At 37.2% G+C, this 19,210-nt stretch overlaps 1 protein-coding gene across 1 annotated transcript in view; it reads left to right on the forward strand.

The window, feature by feature from the left end:
* The window catches only part of Ttc6 (tetratricopeptide repeat domain 6), a 238,690-nt gene that overhangs the window by 75,397 nt on the left and 144,083 nt on the right, over positions 1 to 19,210 (forward strand). The window contains exons 3-6 of the mRNA XM_058584485.1: positions 2,878 to 3,030; positions 7,188 to 7,385; positions 12,990 to 13,120; positions 16,168 to 16,359. Coding sequence (XP_058440468.1) covers positions 2,878 to 3,030; positions 7,188 to 7,385; positions 12,990 to 13,120; positions 16,168 to 16,359 — 674 coding nt within the window. The remainder of the gene's footprint in view (positions 1 to 2,877; positions 3,031 to 7,187; positions 7,386 to 12,989; positions 13,121 to 16,167; positions 16,360 to 19,210) is intronic.

Below are 19,210 nucleotides of genomic sequence, written 5' to 3' on the forward strand. Positions count from 1 at the left end.
ATGCATTTCAATTCATCATACACAATAGAGCGCAACATTTCAATTCTCTGGTTGTACATGGTGTAGAGACGTACCATTCATGCAATCATACGTGTACCTAGGGTAATGATATCCATCTCATTTCACAATCTTTCCTACCCTCATAACCTTTCCCCACCCTCTCCTTTGCCCAATCCAAAGATCCTTCATTTTTCCCATGCCCTGTCCCTTCCCATCATATATTAGCATCCACTAATCAGAGAAAACATTGGGCCTTTAATTTTTTGGGATTGTCTTAATTCACTTGGTATAATATACTCCAACTCCATTTATTTACCTGCAAATGCTACAATTTTATTCTCTTTTAATCTGAGTAATATTCTAGTGTGTATGTGTGTGTGTGAGTGTGTGTATGTGTATATACATCTCTCTCTCTCTCTCTCTCTCTATCTATCTATCTATCTCACAGTTTCTTTATCCATTCATCTATTGATGGGCATCTAGGTTGGTTCCACAGTTTAGCTATTGTGAATTCAGCTGCTATCCATATTTGTGTGGCTATGTCACTATAGTATGCTGATTTTAAGTCCTTTGGGTATAAACTGAGAAATGGGATAGCTGAGTCAAATGGTGGTTCTGTTCCAAGTTTTCTGAGGAATCTCCACATGTGTGTTTTCCAAAGTGGTTGCACTGATTTGCAGTCCCACCAGCAATATATGAGTGTACCTTTTCCCCCACATCCTCTCTAACACTTATTATTGCATGTATTCTTGATAACTGCCATTTTGACTGGGGTGAGATGAAATCTTAGAGTAGTTTTGATTTGCATTTATGTAATTATTAAAGATGTTGTACACTTTTTCACAAATTTGTTGATTGCATGTATATCTTCTTCTGAGAAGTGTATGTTCAGTTCCTTAGCCTATTTATTGGTTGGGTTGTTTGTGTTTTTGGTATTAAGTTTTTTTGAGTTCTTTATATATACTGGAGATTTGTGCTTGCTCTATCTGATGTGCATGTGGTAAAAATTTGCTCCCATACTGCAGGCTCTGTCTTCACCTCATTGATTTTTTTTTCTTTTTCTTTCCTTTTTTCTTTTTCTGAGAAGAAGCTTTTTAGTTTGAATCCATCAGAAAACTTCTAGAACCAATAAATGAATTCAGCAAAGTAGCAGGATATAAAATAAAATTCCCATAAATCAAATGAATTTTTATACATGTGATGAATACACAGAAAGAGAAATTAGGAAAACCACCCCATTCAAAATAGCCTCAAAAAATATAAAATACATGGGAATCAGTCTAACAAAAGTGGTGAAAGACCTCTACAATGAATACTTCAGAACACTAAAGAAGGAAATTGAAGAAGACCTTAGAAGATGGAAAGATCATCCTTGTTCTTGGATAGGCAGAGTTAATATTGTCAAAATGGCCATACTACCAAAACTGTTATACAGATTTAATGCAATTCCTATTAAAATCCCAATGATATTCTTCATAAAACAAGAAAAGCAATCAGGAAATTCATTTGGAAAAATAAGAGACCCAGAATAGGCAAAGCAATCCTTAGCAAGAAAAGTGAAGCAGGAGGCATCACAATACCAGACCTTAAACTATACTACAGAGCTATAGTAACAAAAACAGCATGGCATTGCCAAAATCCGCATATAAACTAATGGTAAAGAATAGAAGACACAGAGAAAACCCGTATAAATACAGTTATCTCATACTAGACAATGGCACCAAAAGCACACATTGGAGAAAGGATAGCCTCTTCAACAAATGGGGAAAACTAGAAATCCCTAAGTAGCAAAATGAAATTGAATCTCTATCACTCATCATGCACAAAACTCAGCTCCAAATGGATCAAGGACCTAGGGATTAGACTAGAGACCCTGTACCTAACAGAAGAAAAAGTAGGCCCAAATCTCATCATGGTGGATTAGGCTCCGACTTACTTAACAAGCCTCCTAAAACACAAGAAATAAAATAAAGAATCAATAAATGGGATCTTGCTCATTTCTGTAAAGCCTTCAAGTTCACTGTTGTTTTCTTCTGCAAGCATCTTCTCTGCTGACCATTCCTAAAAGAGTTATTCTTATATTTTGTCTAGTTTTATAGTTACATATAGCAAAGGGGTAAAGTAGAAGCCAATGGCCCAAGTTGAATCCTTAAAAGTAATAAAGAAAAAGAAGAAAAGCAACAGTTTTAAAGCATAATGGATATTCCAGTTTTTCTATTGATATTACTAAAAAGTTGATGGATAAAAGGGGGTCTTAGGAAGTCATAGTTGAATGCCCATTTTAAGGATGATAAATTTGAGGTGATGAGAAGAAAAATAACTTGCCCATTGATGCCTCCTCTGTGGATGGATATATGATTCGCAGAGAATCAGCATCTCTTTATTCCTTGTTCATTATAATCTTTATAATGTGCTATATTCTTAGCACTTCAACTGATTAGAATATATCATTGCAATTGGCATTAATAGTGGTAAAAATAACACTAACAGTTATATCCAGTGAAGTTTAAAATATATTCCTTTTTGCTTTTGGTTAGATTAAATTTTAGGTTTGATTTTTAATTTTCTTATTCAGTGTTTTACAGTATTTGACTTAATGGGAGCATTTTTATAATAGGTGATACATTTTCTAATTATCTTATTAAATCTAATAATGTGTCTATCGAGATCAACAAACCAAAAGGCAATAAATTGAAAGAATAGACAAAAAATATTTTTTTCTGTATTTTTCGTTTACTGCTTGTTATTGAGTAGTTTGAACTTTCCTCACGCATTTCTCACTTATTGTATAACTCAGCTGATATTTTTGTATATGGAATAATGAATTTCAGTGGTTTTTAAAATTGGCATTGCTTTGTTTCCTCTTCTCCCTTCAAGGATATTTCTTTAATGGGAAAACTGGGCCCCAAAACCACTGAGCTGGAAGCAGAAGCACCTCGGGCGGAAGAAGAAACACCTCGGACGGAGGCAGAATCATCTCAGATGGAGGCAGAACAAGAGTTACAGATCAGTGTTGAGGAACCTCAAGTGGTAAAGTGTTTAAGAAAAATCCTCCTTGCCCATACTAAAGTAGTAGCCTATCTCTTGTTTTTTTAATGCATATTTTTATGTGTTCTTATTAGTTAACATGATAGTAGAATATATTTTGACATGTTATACATATATGGAGCACAACTTTTCATTCTTCTGGTTGATGTGGGATTACATTGGTCGTGTAATCATATGTACCCATAGGATAGTAATGCCTGCTCCATTCTACTGTCTTTCCTATTCCCATTTCCCCTCCCTTCCCTTTATTCCCCTTTATCTATTCCAAAGTACTTCTATTCTTCTCCACCTGTCCCTTATTGTGAATTAGCATCTGCATATCAGGGAAAACATTTGGACTTTTTTTTGGGGGGGGGATTGGCTTATTTCCCTTAGCCAGATAGTTTCCAATTCCATCCAATTATCAGCAAATGCCATAATTTCATTCTTCTTTATGGCTGAGTAATATTCTATTGTGCACATATACCATATTTTCTTTATCCATTCATTTGTTGAAGGGCACCTAGGTTGGTTCCATAGTTTAGCTATTGTGAATTGAGCTGCTATACACATTGATGTGGCTGCGTCACTGTAGTATGATTATTTTAAGTCCTTTGGGTATAAACTGAGGAGTGGGATTTGTTGCTTAATGTTTTTATAGAGAGTTTGAAAAGATTTCCTTCAAAATATTCTAGAGGTGCATTTAAGTATGAGCATATCTAATACAACACTCTATGAGGAGTGCTGTCCTTGGCTCACTGTGGCTGACTATCATAGACCTTTTGTGCTAAGGCCCAATATTCTTTTAAGAAGGAAAAAGTTTTTAACAGCTTTTCTGGTTTAAAGCCATTCAGATATAGAATGTAGTTGGAGAATTAATAAAAAGTTTTTGACTTCTAAGAAAGCATTACTTTAATCTGTAGTTGGCTAGAAGAATTGTTAAAAGCATTGACAAGGGGAGAATGTTGTTCTGAATCTGGACTATGGGTGACAAGTTTGTTTCAGAAATACAACTTGCTTTTTGGCCATCATTGACAAAATAATTGTGGGATTCCAAGCAATCTGGAACATATTTCCTGTGAATGAGAAGTGTCTCCTTATATACAAAAATTCAGAATTAAATAAAAAAGATGGCATGATGATCAGTTCCTTTACATAGGTCTCATAAAATTATATCACTAAATGGCAAGCTCCTTTAGTTTTTGAAACTGTGACCCCAGATACATAAAAATTGAGATCACACTTCATTTTATGATAACATATTGTGTTCAGGAAGCATGTGAATCTTTTTGCTAAAGCCATGGGTTCTATAATATAGAGTCACCACAAATGGTAGAACTACTAGCGTTTGAGATGCTTCTGGTTGAAACCATGTCTTTTCCCCCTTTACATACTATTCCCTGCCTTCAGACTTACCATGTGGCAAAATTAGTAGCTACTCAGCAATTGTAGTCTCTGAACACATAAGACTTTAGATGATATTCCAGTTCTATATCATAATATGTTAACATAAAAGAATAGTTTTTAGGAAAACATAAATAATAGGTTTGAGTGAAAAGAGTAGTATTGTCTTACATTTTCTGCAAATCTAATGTCTGATTGTAACAGAGCTAGATTTTCATATCTGCTCCTGAATTTAATCTTTTGCAATGTGTTATTTTGACTGAAATATATTTAAAAAAATCTGGCCTCATGCAGATTGGAAAGGGAGTCATATTTTAATGGCCTTCTAATATTATTGTGGATATTCTCGTTTGTTAATGTACTAAAACTCCATAAGTGCTGGTTTCTTAAAGATTAGTTGCAATGTGGAATCGGAAACCAGATATATGAACTTGTTGCATATCCTTACATTAAATCCATTGCTCCATCTTGCTTTTTGAGCTAATCTTTTACTCTGGATGATATTTGTGACCTCATGCATTAATCATTTAATAAGTATTGGTCCACTGTTTTATCCAATAGTGCTTTACCATTATCTGTGAAAATTTTAACACAGTGAAAAAGGTAAACGACATCTTAACATTTGAATGTCCTTTTGACATTGTAGTCCCCTTGAAAATATCTCAAAGACTGTAAGGAATCTGTGGGCCACATTTTGAGAATGACTAGTCTATTGGGTGAAAGGGAAATAGGTTGAGAAAGTATACTTTGGAATCAGGTTGTCTAGGTTTAAACAAAGCTTTGATACTTAACCCAAAGTATGGCCTTGGGCAAGTTATAAAACTTTTGAAGGCCCATTTTCTCATCTATAAATGGAGTTACCAACAGGTCTTATTTCATGGAGATGCACCGAATATTAAAATTAGATGCACTAGTACTCACATCTGTTGGCGGCAGGGTTACAGGCACGTGCCACCGAGCTCAACTTATATTTTCAAAGAACACAAAGCATAGGAGTAACATTTTATGAGAAATTTTCAACTGGGTGATGATGATTGCTAAGGCAGTTGTAATACTGTGCAATACATGCTCATACAGAGGAGTTACAGGGTCAGGAAAGGCTTTGTAGAGGATTGAAGCAGGTGGAGTCCTGAAGAGAGGGAACTGCAGTTGGAATCGCCCTCCTTTCAAGATGTTCTTCTTCCATTTTCTAATTTAGTGAGTGTTACTTTCATTTGTTTCTTCTCCCAAACCATAATCCTGGGAGAGTGTGTGGAGGAAGCCAAGAGGAGAGAAATTCAAAAGAAAGGGAATGGTTAACAATGCCCAAAACTATGGTCCATAAAATGAGTGAGTTTATTATGGGTAGTAAATACAGCAGCAGGCCCCTAACATTTGTGACCTCACCGTATCACCGTATCTACTTTGCCTTTGCATGAAAAGAGTCTTATTAATCTTTTTTTTTTTTTTTAACCAATGGGGAAAATAAGGCTGAAAAGGTTTTTTTAAGTCCACCAAGATCAAACATCTTTTCATTGATCCAGGACTTGAATTCAGTCCCATGTGGGTAAAAAGTTCTTAGTCTTTTCATTGCCTGTAACTTTATAAAAACATGAGCTCAGGATTAAAGCTAGTTTTACAAAACTGAAACTTCTTGGTCCAGGTATCTCTTCTTGTACAGCAAAGAAATTTATGTACTATTTGGTATTGTGTGGAATCTGTTATCCTTTATTTTCTTATTAGCAAATGTATATATCCAAGGAACAAAAAAGATACAGTTGATCTTAAAGTCATTTCTATGTAATTAGGGCTTTTATATAAGTCAGACTAGTCTTATCATTTGTTAAATTGAGGTAATGAATTTTAACTGCCATTGTGCTTCATAATCCCAAATAATTTTGGTTCAAAGTTAATTATTACCCAAATGTGGCCATATAGATAATTTCCTTTGGATTTGATGAGAAACATCAGGTAGTGGGATGTTTTTTTTTTTTGGTACCAGGAATTGAACTCGTGGCACTCAACCACCAAACCACATCCCCAGCCCTTTTTTTTGTGTTTTCTTTAGAGACAAGGTCTCACTGAGTTGCTTAGCAACTCAACTTTTGCTGAGGCTGTTTTTGAACTTACAATCCTCCTGCCTCAGCCTCCTGAGCCGCAGGAATTTTAGGCACACGCCACAGCACTCAACTTATATTTTTAAAGAACACAAAGCATAGGAGTAACATTTTATGAGAAATTTTTAACTGGGTGTGGGAGAGATCTATGGTATCTGATAGCCTTCCTGAGGCATCGGGCTCAGGTCTTTTGCTGGAACTTAAGCCAGCTCTGAAAGAGCAGCTGCCTAAGCAGGAAGCCCGCTTCTGAGACTCTTAGAACCTCAGGTTTGGACAGTGGACTCCAGGCTGACCTAAGAGGCAAGCGGGATAATGAATAGAACTGTTTGCAGTGCCTTTTGTGGAAGGTACACTGGTTTGACACTGTGTGAGTGCTAGGTGGTGCCAGGGTAAGATCTGAGTCTTGTTATTTCCTGAGTTTGTGCCTAATAACTGGAGAGTTGGTATATTTTCTGAGATAAGAGCCAGGGAAAACAATCTGCCAGCTTCTCATTTTTCTCAAGTCAGTTTGTAGAGGAAATTGACCACCTCTGCTACATTTCAAACATACATTTTCATATTCATTTGGTTGTCAGACAGAAAATGTTGCAAAACTGAAGACTTTAGAAGGACTGGTAAAAAAGAGCATTCTTGTAATTTTACCTTTTTTTTTTCCCCCAGTCAATGTTTGAGGAGCCCTTGCAAGATGTGTCAAGTATTTTCCAGATTGAACAGGAAGCTATACCAGAATGGGAAGGCTCAGAAACAGGAAGCATGTTATTTGGAGCACAGGATATGTCACGAATACAGACAGCAGAGCCATCAAGTAAACCTTTGCAAGGTAGACAGCCTCCAGGAAAATCAAAAGTCCACAAGCAGGTATCTTCAAAGGGGGAAAACTGTTGTAAACAGAGTTAGAGGAGTTGAGGATGTGCGAGTGTGAAGCAATGGGCCCAGGGTTCACCCTGCAAAAGGGCCTCAATAGTTTTATTCCTTTAAGAAAAGACAGCGTATTTTTTTTGAGGGCTTTATTTATTTGTTTTTCTTTCTGGCATTGGGGATTAAACCGAGGGCCTCACATATGCTAGGCAAGTGCTCTGCAACTGAGCTATATCACCAGTTCTCTTGAGAGCTTTTAGTTTTAACCCTAATTGCAATTTTGGGAAGAGAAGACAGATTTTCATGGAAAGAAGGAGTCTTGGCTCTTCCAGAAATTGACCAATAGTCTTCAAGGTACCATCTATGTCAAGGAAGTAAACAGTGGTCACTACAATGATCAAGACTGGGTAAGCAGCTTTTTAACTTTACTCCATTTAAGTTTATGCTAATTCCTGAGTCTTTTCCCACTGTAAAAATGTTTCCCAGATTTGTTTTACTTATGCATCATTTTCATAATTTTTTTTTACCATATTTGCGTATCACCCTACAATTATTTACTTAATATTCTTTTACTTAAATACATTTATTTTAAAATAGATATGCTGTTTTTAATAATAATGTTATTAGGATGAAAAAGAAACAGTTCCTTTTTTTAGAATACCAGTATATCATCTTGTCACTGACTGATTCAGAGGGACGCCTCTTTTTAGGTGACAGCCTTCTTGGTCACCCTCTCCTTCTAACTCCCCATAATTATGTTCCTGACTGTGCTTCACCCAAATCAACTGGTCATAACCTTCTTCAACTTTTGCCCAGGACTCTCAAGTTTGAAACCTGGGATTTATCTGTGAACTTCCCTTTCACATATAATCAGTCTCTGAGGCCTAGATTATTCCTAAACATTATTGATTATATGTTTTTTTTTTCTTATCTTTCCTGGTTGCCTCCATTGTAGTCAGTTCTGGTGAAATTATGTCTGGATTAGTGCACTTGTCTCCTAGTTTTTCTTCATCTCTCAAGCTCTGCTTTCTTAGGTTCATCCTGTATGACACTAGCTGGTTGATCTGGGAATAATAGATAACAAGGAAGATTTAATAAAGTTGAACAGAGAAAACTTCCCACTGCTTTCAATGAGGAAGGACTTATCCTGTGTTGGTAATGGACTCCACTAGCAGTCATGCCGCCTTTCCAGAGCAGGCACTTGGGGTATGAAGTGAAGCCCGGCAAGACCAAGTGAACCTGCCCATAGTTCACTGTACAGGTGAATCCTGTGCTTAGGCTGACATCCTCCAGGTATCTGGAAACGGCGACATCTTGATGAAGAAGCATTAGGCTGGGGGCCACAGCAGTAGTGTTTTTTTATCTATTCTACCTGAACACTGGGACTTTGGAAATAAATGTGAGCATAAGCGGTAAGTGGTTAGCTACCAGTGTGTCAAAAAATGAGATGAATTTTCTGGATCATGACTTAACCACCATGGCCCATCAGGAATTGAAGTCCCTCTTTAGAAATGTCCTGTAATATTAACTCTTCTGGCTTATTGTGACTATTATTAAACATTATTAAGAAATCATGTAAAAATATTTGTTTTTGATTAAAAGAGGCTGTTCTTTCCGAAGGTCACTAGAATTTATTGACTTTGCTAAATTTTTTACACAGTTTTTCTTATTTTTTCCTAATAACATCCTTACTTATTGTTACCTTTCTATTATTATTGCAAAAATACATCATGGGAAGATACATAACTTGCCCAAATACAAGTTAAGTTGTAGATGCAGGACTCAAGATGAGGTTGCCTGATTCTGGAATCTTAATTCTTTAACGCTTGGCCACATTGCCTTTTCATAACAACAAGCAATGATATCTGCTTTAGGTACAGAATCACAGAATTACAGCTACAGAAATGACAAGGGATGTAATATGCATCACCAAACTAGGAAGCATGGCTTGACCAGAGGAACTTAGAGAATGTATTAAGAGGACACCAAACTGAAACCAGAAATGTTTCAGAGGGGAAGAGAATGTTTAAGATGTTTTGTTATGGTTTATTGTTGTGGGATATCATGGGACACATCAGAAATGCCATAAAAATGGCACAGAGGATTTATGTGATTAATTCCACCAAATCTTCTCCAAGAATCTTATGTTTGTTTATTTATCGTAACATCTCAAGATCAATTATTATCCATGAACTTTAACCCTGTATATGGACAATTGAGGTCATAAAGTTAGTCTCTAGCATCTTTGGCACAGGAATGAGGAACAATATACTCCAGCAAGCCAGGACAGATTAGGGCACAAGATGACTTTCTGACATAGCTAATAAATAGATCTAGCAGAGAGTTGATAAAGGAGCAACAAAGGACTTCAAGTGCTTACATATATGCTGGAAGATCTTGTTCAGCAAAAAAGTAGAGAATTTGAACAATCTCCACCTATTGACCATTTCTACTCTTAGAAGCTCTGGAGTATAAAAAATGTCATTGGTACTCTGGGTTAAGTCATGATCAACAACAGAAAAAATATAGATTAAATACAATAGCAATCTTGTGAAGAAATGACTGACACAATATCCAGTCATAAGATTGGTGAGCATTTTAAAAAGGAAAATGTCAGTATGAGTCTGTAAAAAAAATATAGGTTTGATCATATGACCTGGGATTCTAAATGGAAGAAAGTTTAAGAGGTGTGGGTTGCCCTAAATCCCCCTAAATTATCACAGGACAATTATAAGTGATCGATCACATTCAGAATTTTAAAAATATGCAAAATACGAAGGAAAAAATATATTTCTAGAGATAAACATAAAAGTGGCATGTAGCTATAAAAATTGTACCAAGAAAACTGAGATTCAGAATGGGCTGAAGCCTGTGAATAATGCTAAGAATAACAACAACAACGAAAGCAATTTTCATGTTAGTTTTAGAGCAAAGGGAAGGAAAAAAAGGAAAGACAGCCCTGTCATTATGGATGAATAGTGTAATGACAACAGATGACAGAGATACCTTAATTTATTTTTAGAAAAAAGGTTGAGGTTTTAAATAAACAAATATGACAGAGAAAAGGAAACCGACAAACTCACAACTCGGTTCTTAAATCTGTCAAGAATGATCTTTAGAAAGAAGAGAAGAATTGATTTAAAAAAAAACAAAACAAAAAACCAACGACACAAATCTTTGTAAAAGGTCTTCAGAGTTAGATGCCTGAGCCATTGGCTCCGGTGATCACTCCTCGCCTTTGTGTCCCTGTCACAGCAGCTTTCAGGGGTGGCTGTAGTGGGAGAGGAGCTGGAAGCCAGGAGATTGGCAACTGCAAATCTGACTTTTAGTTTTTTAAGGGTAAGGACTGTGAATTTTGTAATCAGTGCATTGGTCTTGGATGAGACTCTACAATGACTAAATGACTTATTCAAAAAGTTGTGTTTGGACCCTTATAAAAGGAAGAGGTAATCACTGGGAGCATGGGTTCCCTAAGGACAAGCCATGGAAGACCAATCTCATCTCCTAGAATATCAGAACAGTTAAGATCTGGTTGCTCAATGTAGGAGTGTCATGGGAAGCTCACAGGCTCTGGAGCCAGATCTCCAGTGACAGAATTCTCTCCTCTTTACTAGTAGCGAGACGCAGGGCAAACTACCAAACTACTTTTATGGCTGTATAGTTTGAGGAAAATGGCAGTGCCTACCTTAGAATGTTGTTGGAAGGATTATATGTAGAGGCCACAATAGAGAGCACTCAGAACCATACCCAGCACACAGAAAATGCAATGAACAGTAATTGCTATCATCCTGTGAATTTAAGCAATCCACTTATGAAAGCCTCCTGAGAGTTTTGCAGACAAGATGACAGGTGAATTGCAGGAGGATTTAAAATTAGTTATGCAAAGGGATACATGATTGGTTCATGGAAGATTCTATGGAAATTTCAACATATTTCTCAGTCATTTGGATGAGAATGTGGAAGGCTTATTTACTAGTTGAATTTGCAGATGACATCCGAGACATGACTGGTAAAATCTGGTTGGTCAGACCTTAAAAAAAACTTAGTTGGGGCAAATGTATTCATGGTTCTGTCTTTGTGTTTCAAACTTGTCGATATGGGATGATAATTCTTAACAGTAGCAAGTGTGAAAGACTTCAGGTTTTAAACTATATTGTCATTTTGTGATAGGAAGACAAATGCAATCATAGTTTACCTTTGTTGACAAATGCCATGAGAAGATCCTCTTTCTCCTGACTGTTTAATCTTATCTTATCACACCTCACATATATGTTCAGATCTCAGTGTCCAACCCTAGGAGGGACTTAGACAAATTAGAGACAGTTTGGAAGAGAATCTTCAAGGTAGCAAAGCATAGTACTTCAAAATCATTTATTTAAGGTAGAGTTGAAAGGACTGGGGATGTTTTTCTGGGGGAATAGCAGTCCCAAAGGAGTCAACAGGGTTCAGAATATTTGAGGGTCTTTTCAAAGTGGAAGAGAGCTAGGTGGTGTCTGTATGGTTTCTGAGGTTCGAATCGAGACTGGTGGTTGTGAGTTGTTAGGCTCAATCATAAGAAACAAACATGAATTCTCACAAATGGAAAAGTCTCAAAGAGAAAATGGCTGACTTTGAATGTATTTGTGGTCTGTGTTCTTGCCCATGTTCAAGCCAGGTGATGACCACCTGGGAAAGACACTGTGGAGGAAATCCAAACACTAACTGAATGGGAAGATGTAATGCTTCGTCCTCCCTGAATGTTCGTTATTTTTTCATTACTCCCTTACTCAAGAAGTTGTAATAGTGCTGTCATTTCTACTGAGTCAAGACAAAATCCTATACCTAGTTTATAAGAACTTCTCTTGGTCTGGCCGCCTCTTTCAATCAAATCTCTCTGCTTTTATGAGGGAAGGCCTCTCTTTTTCTTTCTTTCTTAAATCTAATCTCAAAAAAAAAACAAAAACAAACAAAAAAAAAAAACGAAAAACAGAGCAACCCAAGGAAAAAAATGTTTACATGAAAAATTATCAGAAATTGTGCAGATCTTCTAGGAAACCTAGGGAATCAATATTTAAAATTATTTATGGCACAGAACATACTTGATTTTTGCCAAGCAGTAGAAGTGGAAAACAGTGCAACTGTAAGAAGTATAAATTGGTAAACATTGCTCAAAATAATAATATAAAGCACTTGAGTTCTTTTTAGCTTGTGCTAGTTAACCACAAGTTATGCCAAACCTTAAGGAACTAGTGATTAAGTTCTGCTAAAAATACCAGTCTTGAAGAGTAAATCAGGCTGGAGATGTAGTTCTGTGGTAGAGCACTTGCCTAGCATGTGTGAGGCCTTGGGTTCTATGCCCAGCACTGGAAGGGTGGGGGGAGAGATAAAAAGTGGATTTGTGGATGAAGAATATTGTAAATATATTGTACCAATATCTTTATTGCCATGAGGGTGTATATGTAAAAATTTAGGAATGTGTTTAGAGGGAAGTAGCTCACCTTTAGCACTTATATTCTGTTATAAACTATATATAGAAATCAGCAGTTTAAATATAAAAACTATTAAATAAAAAAGATCTAATTCTCATGTTACAACTTCCCCTAACAGTATACTTTGTTTTTAAAGTTGAAATCAGGACAACTCTTGCAAATCAGAGGAAAAGAAGTTAAGAGAAAACCAAAAAGTAAACCAAGAATTCCAGCATGGAGATTAACAAAGTCTTTAAAATACCGTCGTGATAAAAACCTGCCTAAAAAGTAACTTCATTAAATTTACAAATTTTACTCTCTGAAGAGCTGTCATTCAGTAGCATTGATGCATGAACATGCTAATGTTTTAGAAATTCATATGTGAGATCTGAGTTAAAACTTCTCAAAGGAAAATTTGGTGTAGATTTTATAGTTAAGATGTGTCTGTGCTTCCTTCGATTCCTGATTTTGACCAATGCACTTACTTTAATAAATGTAATACTAGCTGGAATAAAAAAAAATAGCTCTTTGGGAAAATAGCAAAATTAAATGTTAGCTGTTAGATTTGATAGTTTTGGACCCTATAATGCTCGATTTGGATAAACTGCTTATTATACTGCGGGTTGATTTTATGATAAAAGACAACCCAACGCAAAATGTCCACAGGCCAACTTACTTAGCAGTTAATGGATTTATTCTTCTCCTCCTGTTTCATCTATGACCCCACCAATATTTTTGATAGAGTTTCTCATCACACAGGAATACATTCACAATTTTGAACAGCACTATGTAAACACAATTTAGATTATGGCTTACGTTTTGCTGTTCACCTGGTTGAACCTCTGGCTTTCTCTTTATTTCACTACTAGGTTTTATGGGTTGGTTTATTCTAGATTATTCTTCATTTAACTCTTTATGGGGGTTTGAAGAAGCTTTAATTATTAGCTTTTGTTGTTGCTTAGGGCACTGGAAAGTGTGCTGGACATGGAAGACAACCTTTTTTATGGCCAGCCTCAACTTTGTAAATGGATATTACTCACAATTTAGTAGCTGGGAATAGAGTCATGGGAAAAGAATTCCAAAGTTTATGAAACAGTCAAATTGGCATTTAAGTGACCCCATACATGCCATTGCTTATCTGCATTGCTTTAAGCTCATTTAGTTAGCAAGATTATGTATTAAAACAAATAGTGACAGCAGACAACAAGTATTTTACCTTCAATAAATAGTTACTGTCAGATTATCAATGAAGCAGAAACTTCTTGATTTTTTTCCCCTAAAAAACCTTGCATTTAGTGCATTAAGCAAAGTAGCATGACCACACACAGAGTCAGAGGCTTTTCTTTTTTATGTCTCTGTGTTTCAAAGAATGACAAATAGTCCTGCTTAAGGAGAGTGTGCTATAAAAACACGGCCTTTCCTGAGCATGCCAAAAATATTTGTAGATCTTATTGATATAGGTAGTGCTCTTTTAATTCATTAAAACAGAAATTAGCACTTTACGTTAGAGAGAAACAGGAGAAGAAGAAAAATCTGAAGTTAAAAAAAGTTATAAAAGAGAATCTTGAAAAAAATTTTCAGAACATCTTTTTCTTTAATCAGATATCAACCTATCTTTTCTCACCACTGACTAACTCTCACATTATTTTCTTGGGAATCCAGCCCTTTATGGCAGCATATTGTTATTTAGCACAACAATTGAGGGAGAGTCACTTGCTAATCTATGTTGCTAGACTATAATGGGAACGTGGGAATGCAGATCAGTTGTGATGCTTTTCAAAGAAAAAAATAAGTCAGTAATGTAATCTCAAGCACATTCCACTAGCCAGGACCTGTCCCAGTCAGAATGATGGTGCATTTGAGCTTGACATGGGAGCTTACCTTTTGGTCTTCTCTCTTTTTTCAAAGCCCTTTTGTAGGACCCCGAGTGCCTGAAGCCCTGGCTTCCTGGACACTCATTCCCCAACCTCGCCTTTAGGTCTCTATTTTTCAGGCATTTCTACATGCTTTAGATTTATCTCTCTCTTTTTTTTCCTTCACCACAGGAACATGTACAAATTTTACGTCTTGTTCTTGTTGGGCCCTGTTGTGAAAATGTCATAACCATTCTCTCCTAGTGACTGAATAATGTACACACATACCTACCAACAGGGTAGGTGCTGTGCAATGCAAATAATAATGACAATAAAAATATAACAAGTGTTTCTTAAGAGACTTTCATAGACCTGAAATGATAGGACTATTATTTTTATCATTTCTTACAAAGATAAGAGCTAGAATTTTTTTTATTCTGATTTTTCTGCAGCTTTTCAGAGAAGGCAGTGATCCATTTTGCAAGTATTAGAACTGAGATTCAGATCCAGGCCCAGGTGTGCTGGAGTGTGATGGCAGTGGGTGTGAAGAAGGAGCATACCTGAGCAACCCTGCGCAGGGGAGAAATGCTATTTTCCCCCATCCTCCAAAACTGGGGATTGAACCCAGGGGTACTCTACCACTGAGCTACATACCCAGCCTGTTTTATGTTTTATTTTGAGACAGGGTCTCACTAAATTTCCCAGGCAGGCCTCAGACCTGAGATCCTTCTGCCTCAGCCTCCCAGGTAGCTTGGATATACAAGTGGAGAGAGGATTCAAAGATGATTTGTACCTTGAAGATGAGGAAGCTAGGCAAGATAGTAATACCAGAGATGCGATTTAGGAGCACTGAGCACGGAGAGAATAACTGAAACTCTGAAGATATTTTTTTCAGTGTAGAAAGAGGAGTTCAAACCTTAGAAGCCACACCTAGTTTGGGAAGCTGGAGGAGTCAGTGACTAAGACAAATCATGAAGAAGGCAGATCATCACACCTTCTTTCCTATTTTTGGAAGGTAGGAGAGAGGCAAGTTCCAGAAGAGTGTGAGGGAGATGCCACACTGACTGAGAGAGGCCTGGGTTTCATCCTGCTAGGTAATGGGTGACGTACCACATATGTTATTCTACCTCTTCAAGGGCATTAGCATTTAAGCAGAGTAGGAAGGAGGAGAGCACATTGGCTAGATATGGTGTCTGGGACTAAGTTACAAAATTGAGGAGAGAAGAGGCTGGGGGGTGGGATGATAATGAGTTTGATATTGAGGTGTCTGTAGGACATTTAGTTTGAGATATTCAGCAGATGGTTGGATAATGAGCTTGAAGCTCTAAACAATAGTCTGAGATTGTAATATGAAAATTGTATCTGATCTCCTGTACTCACACATCCTTTTTAGAGCTTGAACTAAACTGTCAATATAAATGCATTTTGTGTCTGAAGATCACATGATGATAAAAGTAGCTCATGTCCTTTCCTCTGTTGCAGAATTCTACAAGCCCCCTCCATTCCTCACATGCATGATCTGTGCACCACCATCCCAGGCCGACAGCTGCCCATTGACTTGCACCTGGCCTCTCGCGTGTACCACACTGTCAGCAAGAAGGGCCACCGTACCCTAGTTGAATTTTTTGGATCATGTTTCTTAGATGATCACTTTCTAGACACAGAAAAAGATAAGTAAGTGTTCTTTGGTAATTTTGTTTTAAACAGTTTGACACTGTCAAGGACATTCTGCCTTTGAGGTTTAGACTTTAAAGGTATGATTCTGTTTTGGGACCGTAGGGAGGAGCCATTTTTGTTCTTTTCCATGGCTTCCCCAGTACATACACAGAATCAGTATCTCCATTTCCTGATGATATTAACAAGAGCCATGACTGCCTTAATCTGTTGTGTTGCTATGATAGGATACAACAGACAGGGTAGTTTATAAAGAAAATACATTTATTTCTCATAGTTCTGGAGGCAGTTCTGGTGAGGGTCTGGTGAGATATAGTTCTGGTGAGGGCCTTCTGATTGGCTCATTCTAAGGTGGAAGAGTAAAGGGCAAAAAGTAAGCGTGAGATAGTTAGCAGTAGGGGATGGGGGAAGAGGGACTGAACTCATCCTTTTTATATCAGGAACCACTCCCGGGATAACTAGCACACTTCTACAGAAGTGGCACTAATCTACTCATAAGGGCAGAGCCTTCATGATCTAATTACTTCTTAAAGGTCCCATCTTTTAACACTGTTGCATTAAGAGTTAAGTTCCCAGCACACGAACTTTGAAGGACATATTTAAACCACAGCAGTATCCTATCATGTGGTAACTTCAGTAGTCTAATTCCCAAAAGGTGTTACATAATTGTCTCATTAGTTCTCTCCTCCCCCTCCCCTCCCCTCCCCTCCCCCTCCTCTTCCTCCCCTCCCCTCCCCTCCCCCTCCTCTTCCTCCTCCTTCTTTTTTTTTTTTTTTTTTAATTTTTGTACTAGGAATTGAATCCAGGGTCCTCTACCACTTAGATATATCCCTAGCCCTTTTAAACTTTTTCTTTTGAAACAGGGTCTTGCTAAGTTGCAGAGGCTGGCCCTGAACTTGCAGTCCTCTTACCTCAGCCTCCCCAATTTCTCCTCCTCCTCCTCCTCCTTTTCCTCCTCCTCCTTCTCCTTCCAGAGATTGAACTCAGTGGTGCTTAACTACCTGGCCTCATTTATTCTTAATAAGAACTCTGAAATACCGATGTGGGAATTGAGGCTCATAAAAGTTAATCAGTTCAGCACTATTTATACAATTAACAAAATTACAGATTTGGCACTTGAGTCCAGTCTTTTGAACTTAATCTCACCATCTTTAGATATACTTGGGGTCTAGGATCATATACAAAAGTCATTGCCTCTTGGAGTTCATTCCATTTCTCCTTGTGTCTCAATGCCCCTTGGAATCTGCCTAGTCTTTTGTGAAGAGTATATGATCTACAGCATCTCCAAACGAGGAGGAAAGGAAAGGGAGCTAACCCTGACTGAGTGGCAACAGCTTCTGGAGCACTGTGACATGTGCTTTTGCATATGCTTTCTTTTAAAATCTTCAACTTAAGAAAGAAGTCCCAATTTCCATATGGTTAATGAAGAAATTCAGGCTCCAAGGTATTAGGTTACTTGCCTAAGTTCTTATCTTGGAATAGTGATTAGAATCCAGATTTGTCTGAATTTTTCTTAACCCCCCCCCTTTTTTTCCTATTTGTAAATTTTTAAAGAGACTTTCAAGACTTTTTGTTCTCCTAACCACCCCTCCCAATTAAATTATGATACACTATACATACTGCGTATCTGCTTATAGTACTGAATGTGTGTCTGTGCTTTCTACATAAAAACAAGAAGCTTTCGTTATCCCACCCTCCCCCTGCTCAAAGCATCAGTTCTCATCCCCATGGGGGGCAATATTACTTGCCCAGAAATACGCATGCTCCAAAGGCTCCTGCCTTTTAGAAGAGCTAGTGGAAATCCTGAAAAACCACCTATTAGATGTTCTAAGAATATTAAAATATTAAATATTATATGAAATAGAGCCTTTTCCAGTACATTGTAATATTCTAGTGAAAATAATATTTAAAAGATTTTAATTATACAATCACAAAATGAGTGACTTACCTACACTTTTTATGGTATACCCTGAACCCATTTCTTTAAACCTTACTTTCGGTGAAAATTGAAGCACTCCAGTGCATTCTTTCACAGTTTAAAATCACCTGTTTTCCCTGTGTTTTGGAACCACAATGAGTTTCATCTTGAATTCTTGAAGGAAGGTTATTATTACATTTATTTTTTTTTTTTTAATTTTTTATTGTTGGCTGTTCAAAACATTACATAGTTCTTGATATATCATATTTCACAATTTGATTCAAGTGGGTTATGAGCTCCCATTTTTACCCCATATACAGATTGCAGAATCACATCAGTTACACATCCATTGATTTACATATTGCCATACTAGTGTCTGTTGTATTCTGCTGCCTTTCCTATCCTCTACTATCCCCCCTCCCCTCCCCTCCCCTCCCCTCCCCTCCCCTCCCCTCCCCTCCCCTCTTCTCTCTCTGCTCCCTCTACTGACATTCGTTTGTCCCCCTTATATTATTTTTCCCCTTCCCCTCACTTCCTCTTGTATGTACTTTTGTATAACTCTGAGGGTCTCCTTCCATTTCCATGCATTTTCCCTTCTCTCTCCCTTTCCCTCCCACCTCTCATCCCTGTTTAATGTTAATCTTCTTCTCCTGCTCTTCGACCCTACTCTGCTCTTAGTTACTCTCCTTATATCAAAGAAGACATTTGGCATTTGTTTTTTAGGGATTGGCTAGCTTCACTTAGCATAATCTGCTCTAATGCCATCCATTTCCCTGTAAATTCTATGATTTTGTCATTTTTTAATGCAGAGTAATACTCCATTGTGTATAAATGCCACATTTTTTTTATCCATTCATCCATTGAAGGGCATCTAGGTTGGTTCCACAGTCTAGCTATTGTGAATTGTGCTGCTATGAACATAGATGTAGCAGT

This window comes from Marmota monax, unplaced genomic scaffold (genome assembly GCF_021218885.2).
Source record: "Marmota monax isolate L192 unplaced genomic scaffold, Marmota_monax_Labrador192_F-V1.1 WCK01_AAM20220418_F8-fsc00001, whole genome shotgun sequence".
NCBI classification, from domain to species: domain Eukaryota; kingdom Metazoa; phylum Chordata; class Mammalia; order Rodentia; family Sciuridae; genus Marmota; species Marmota monax.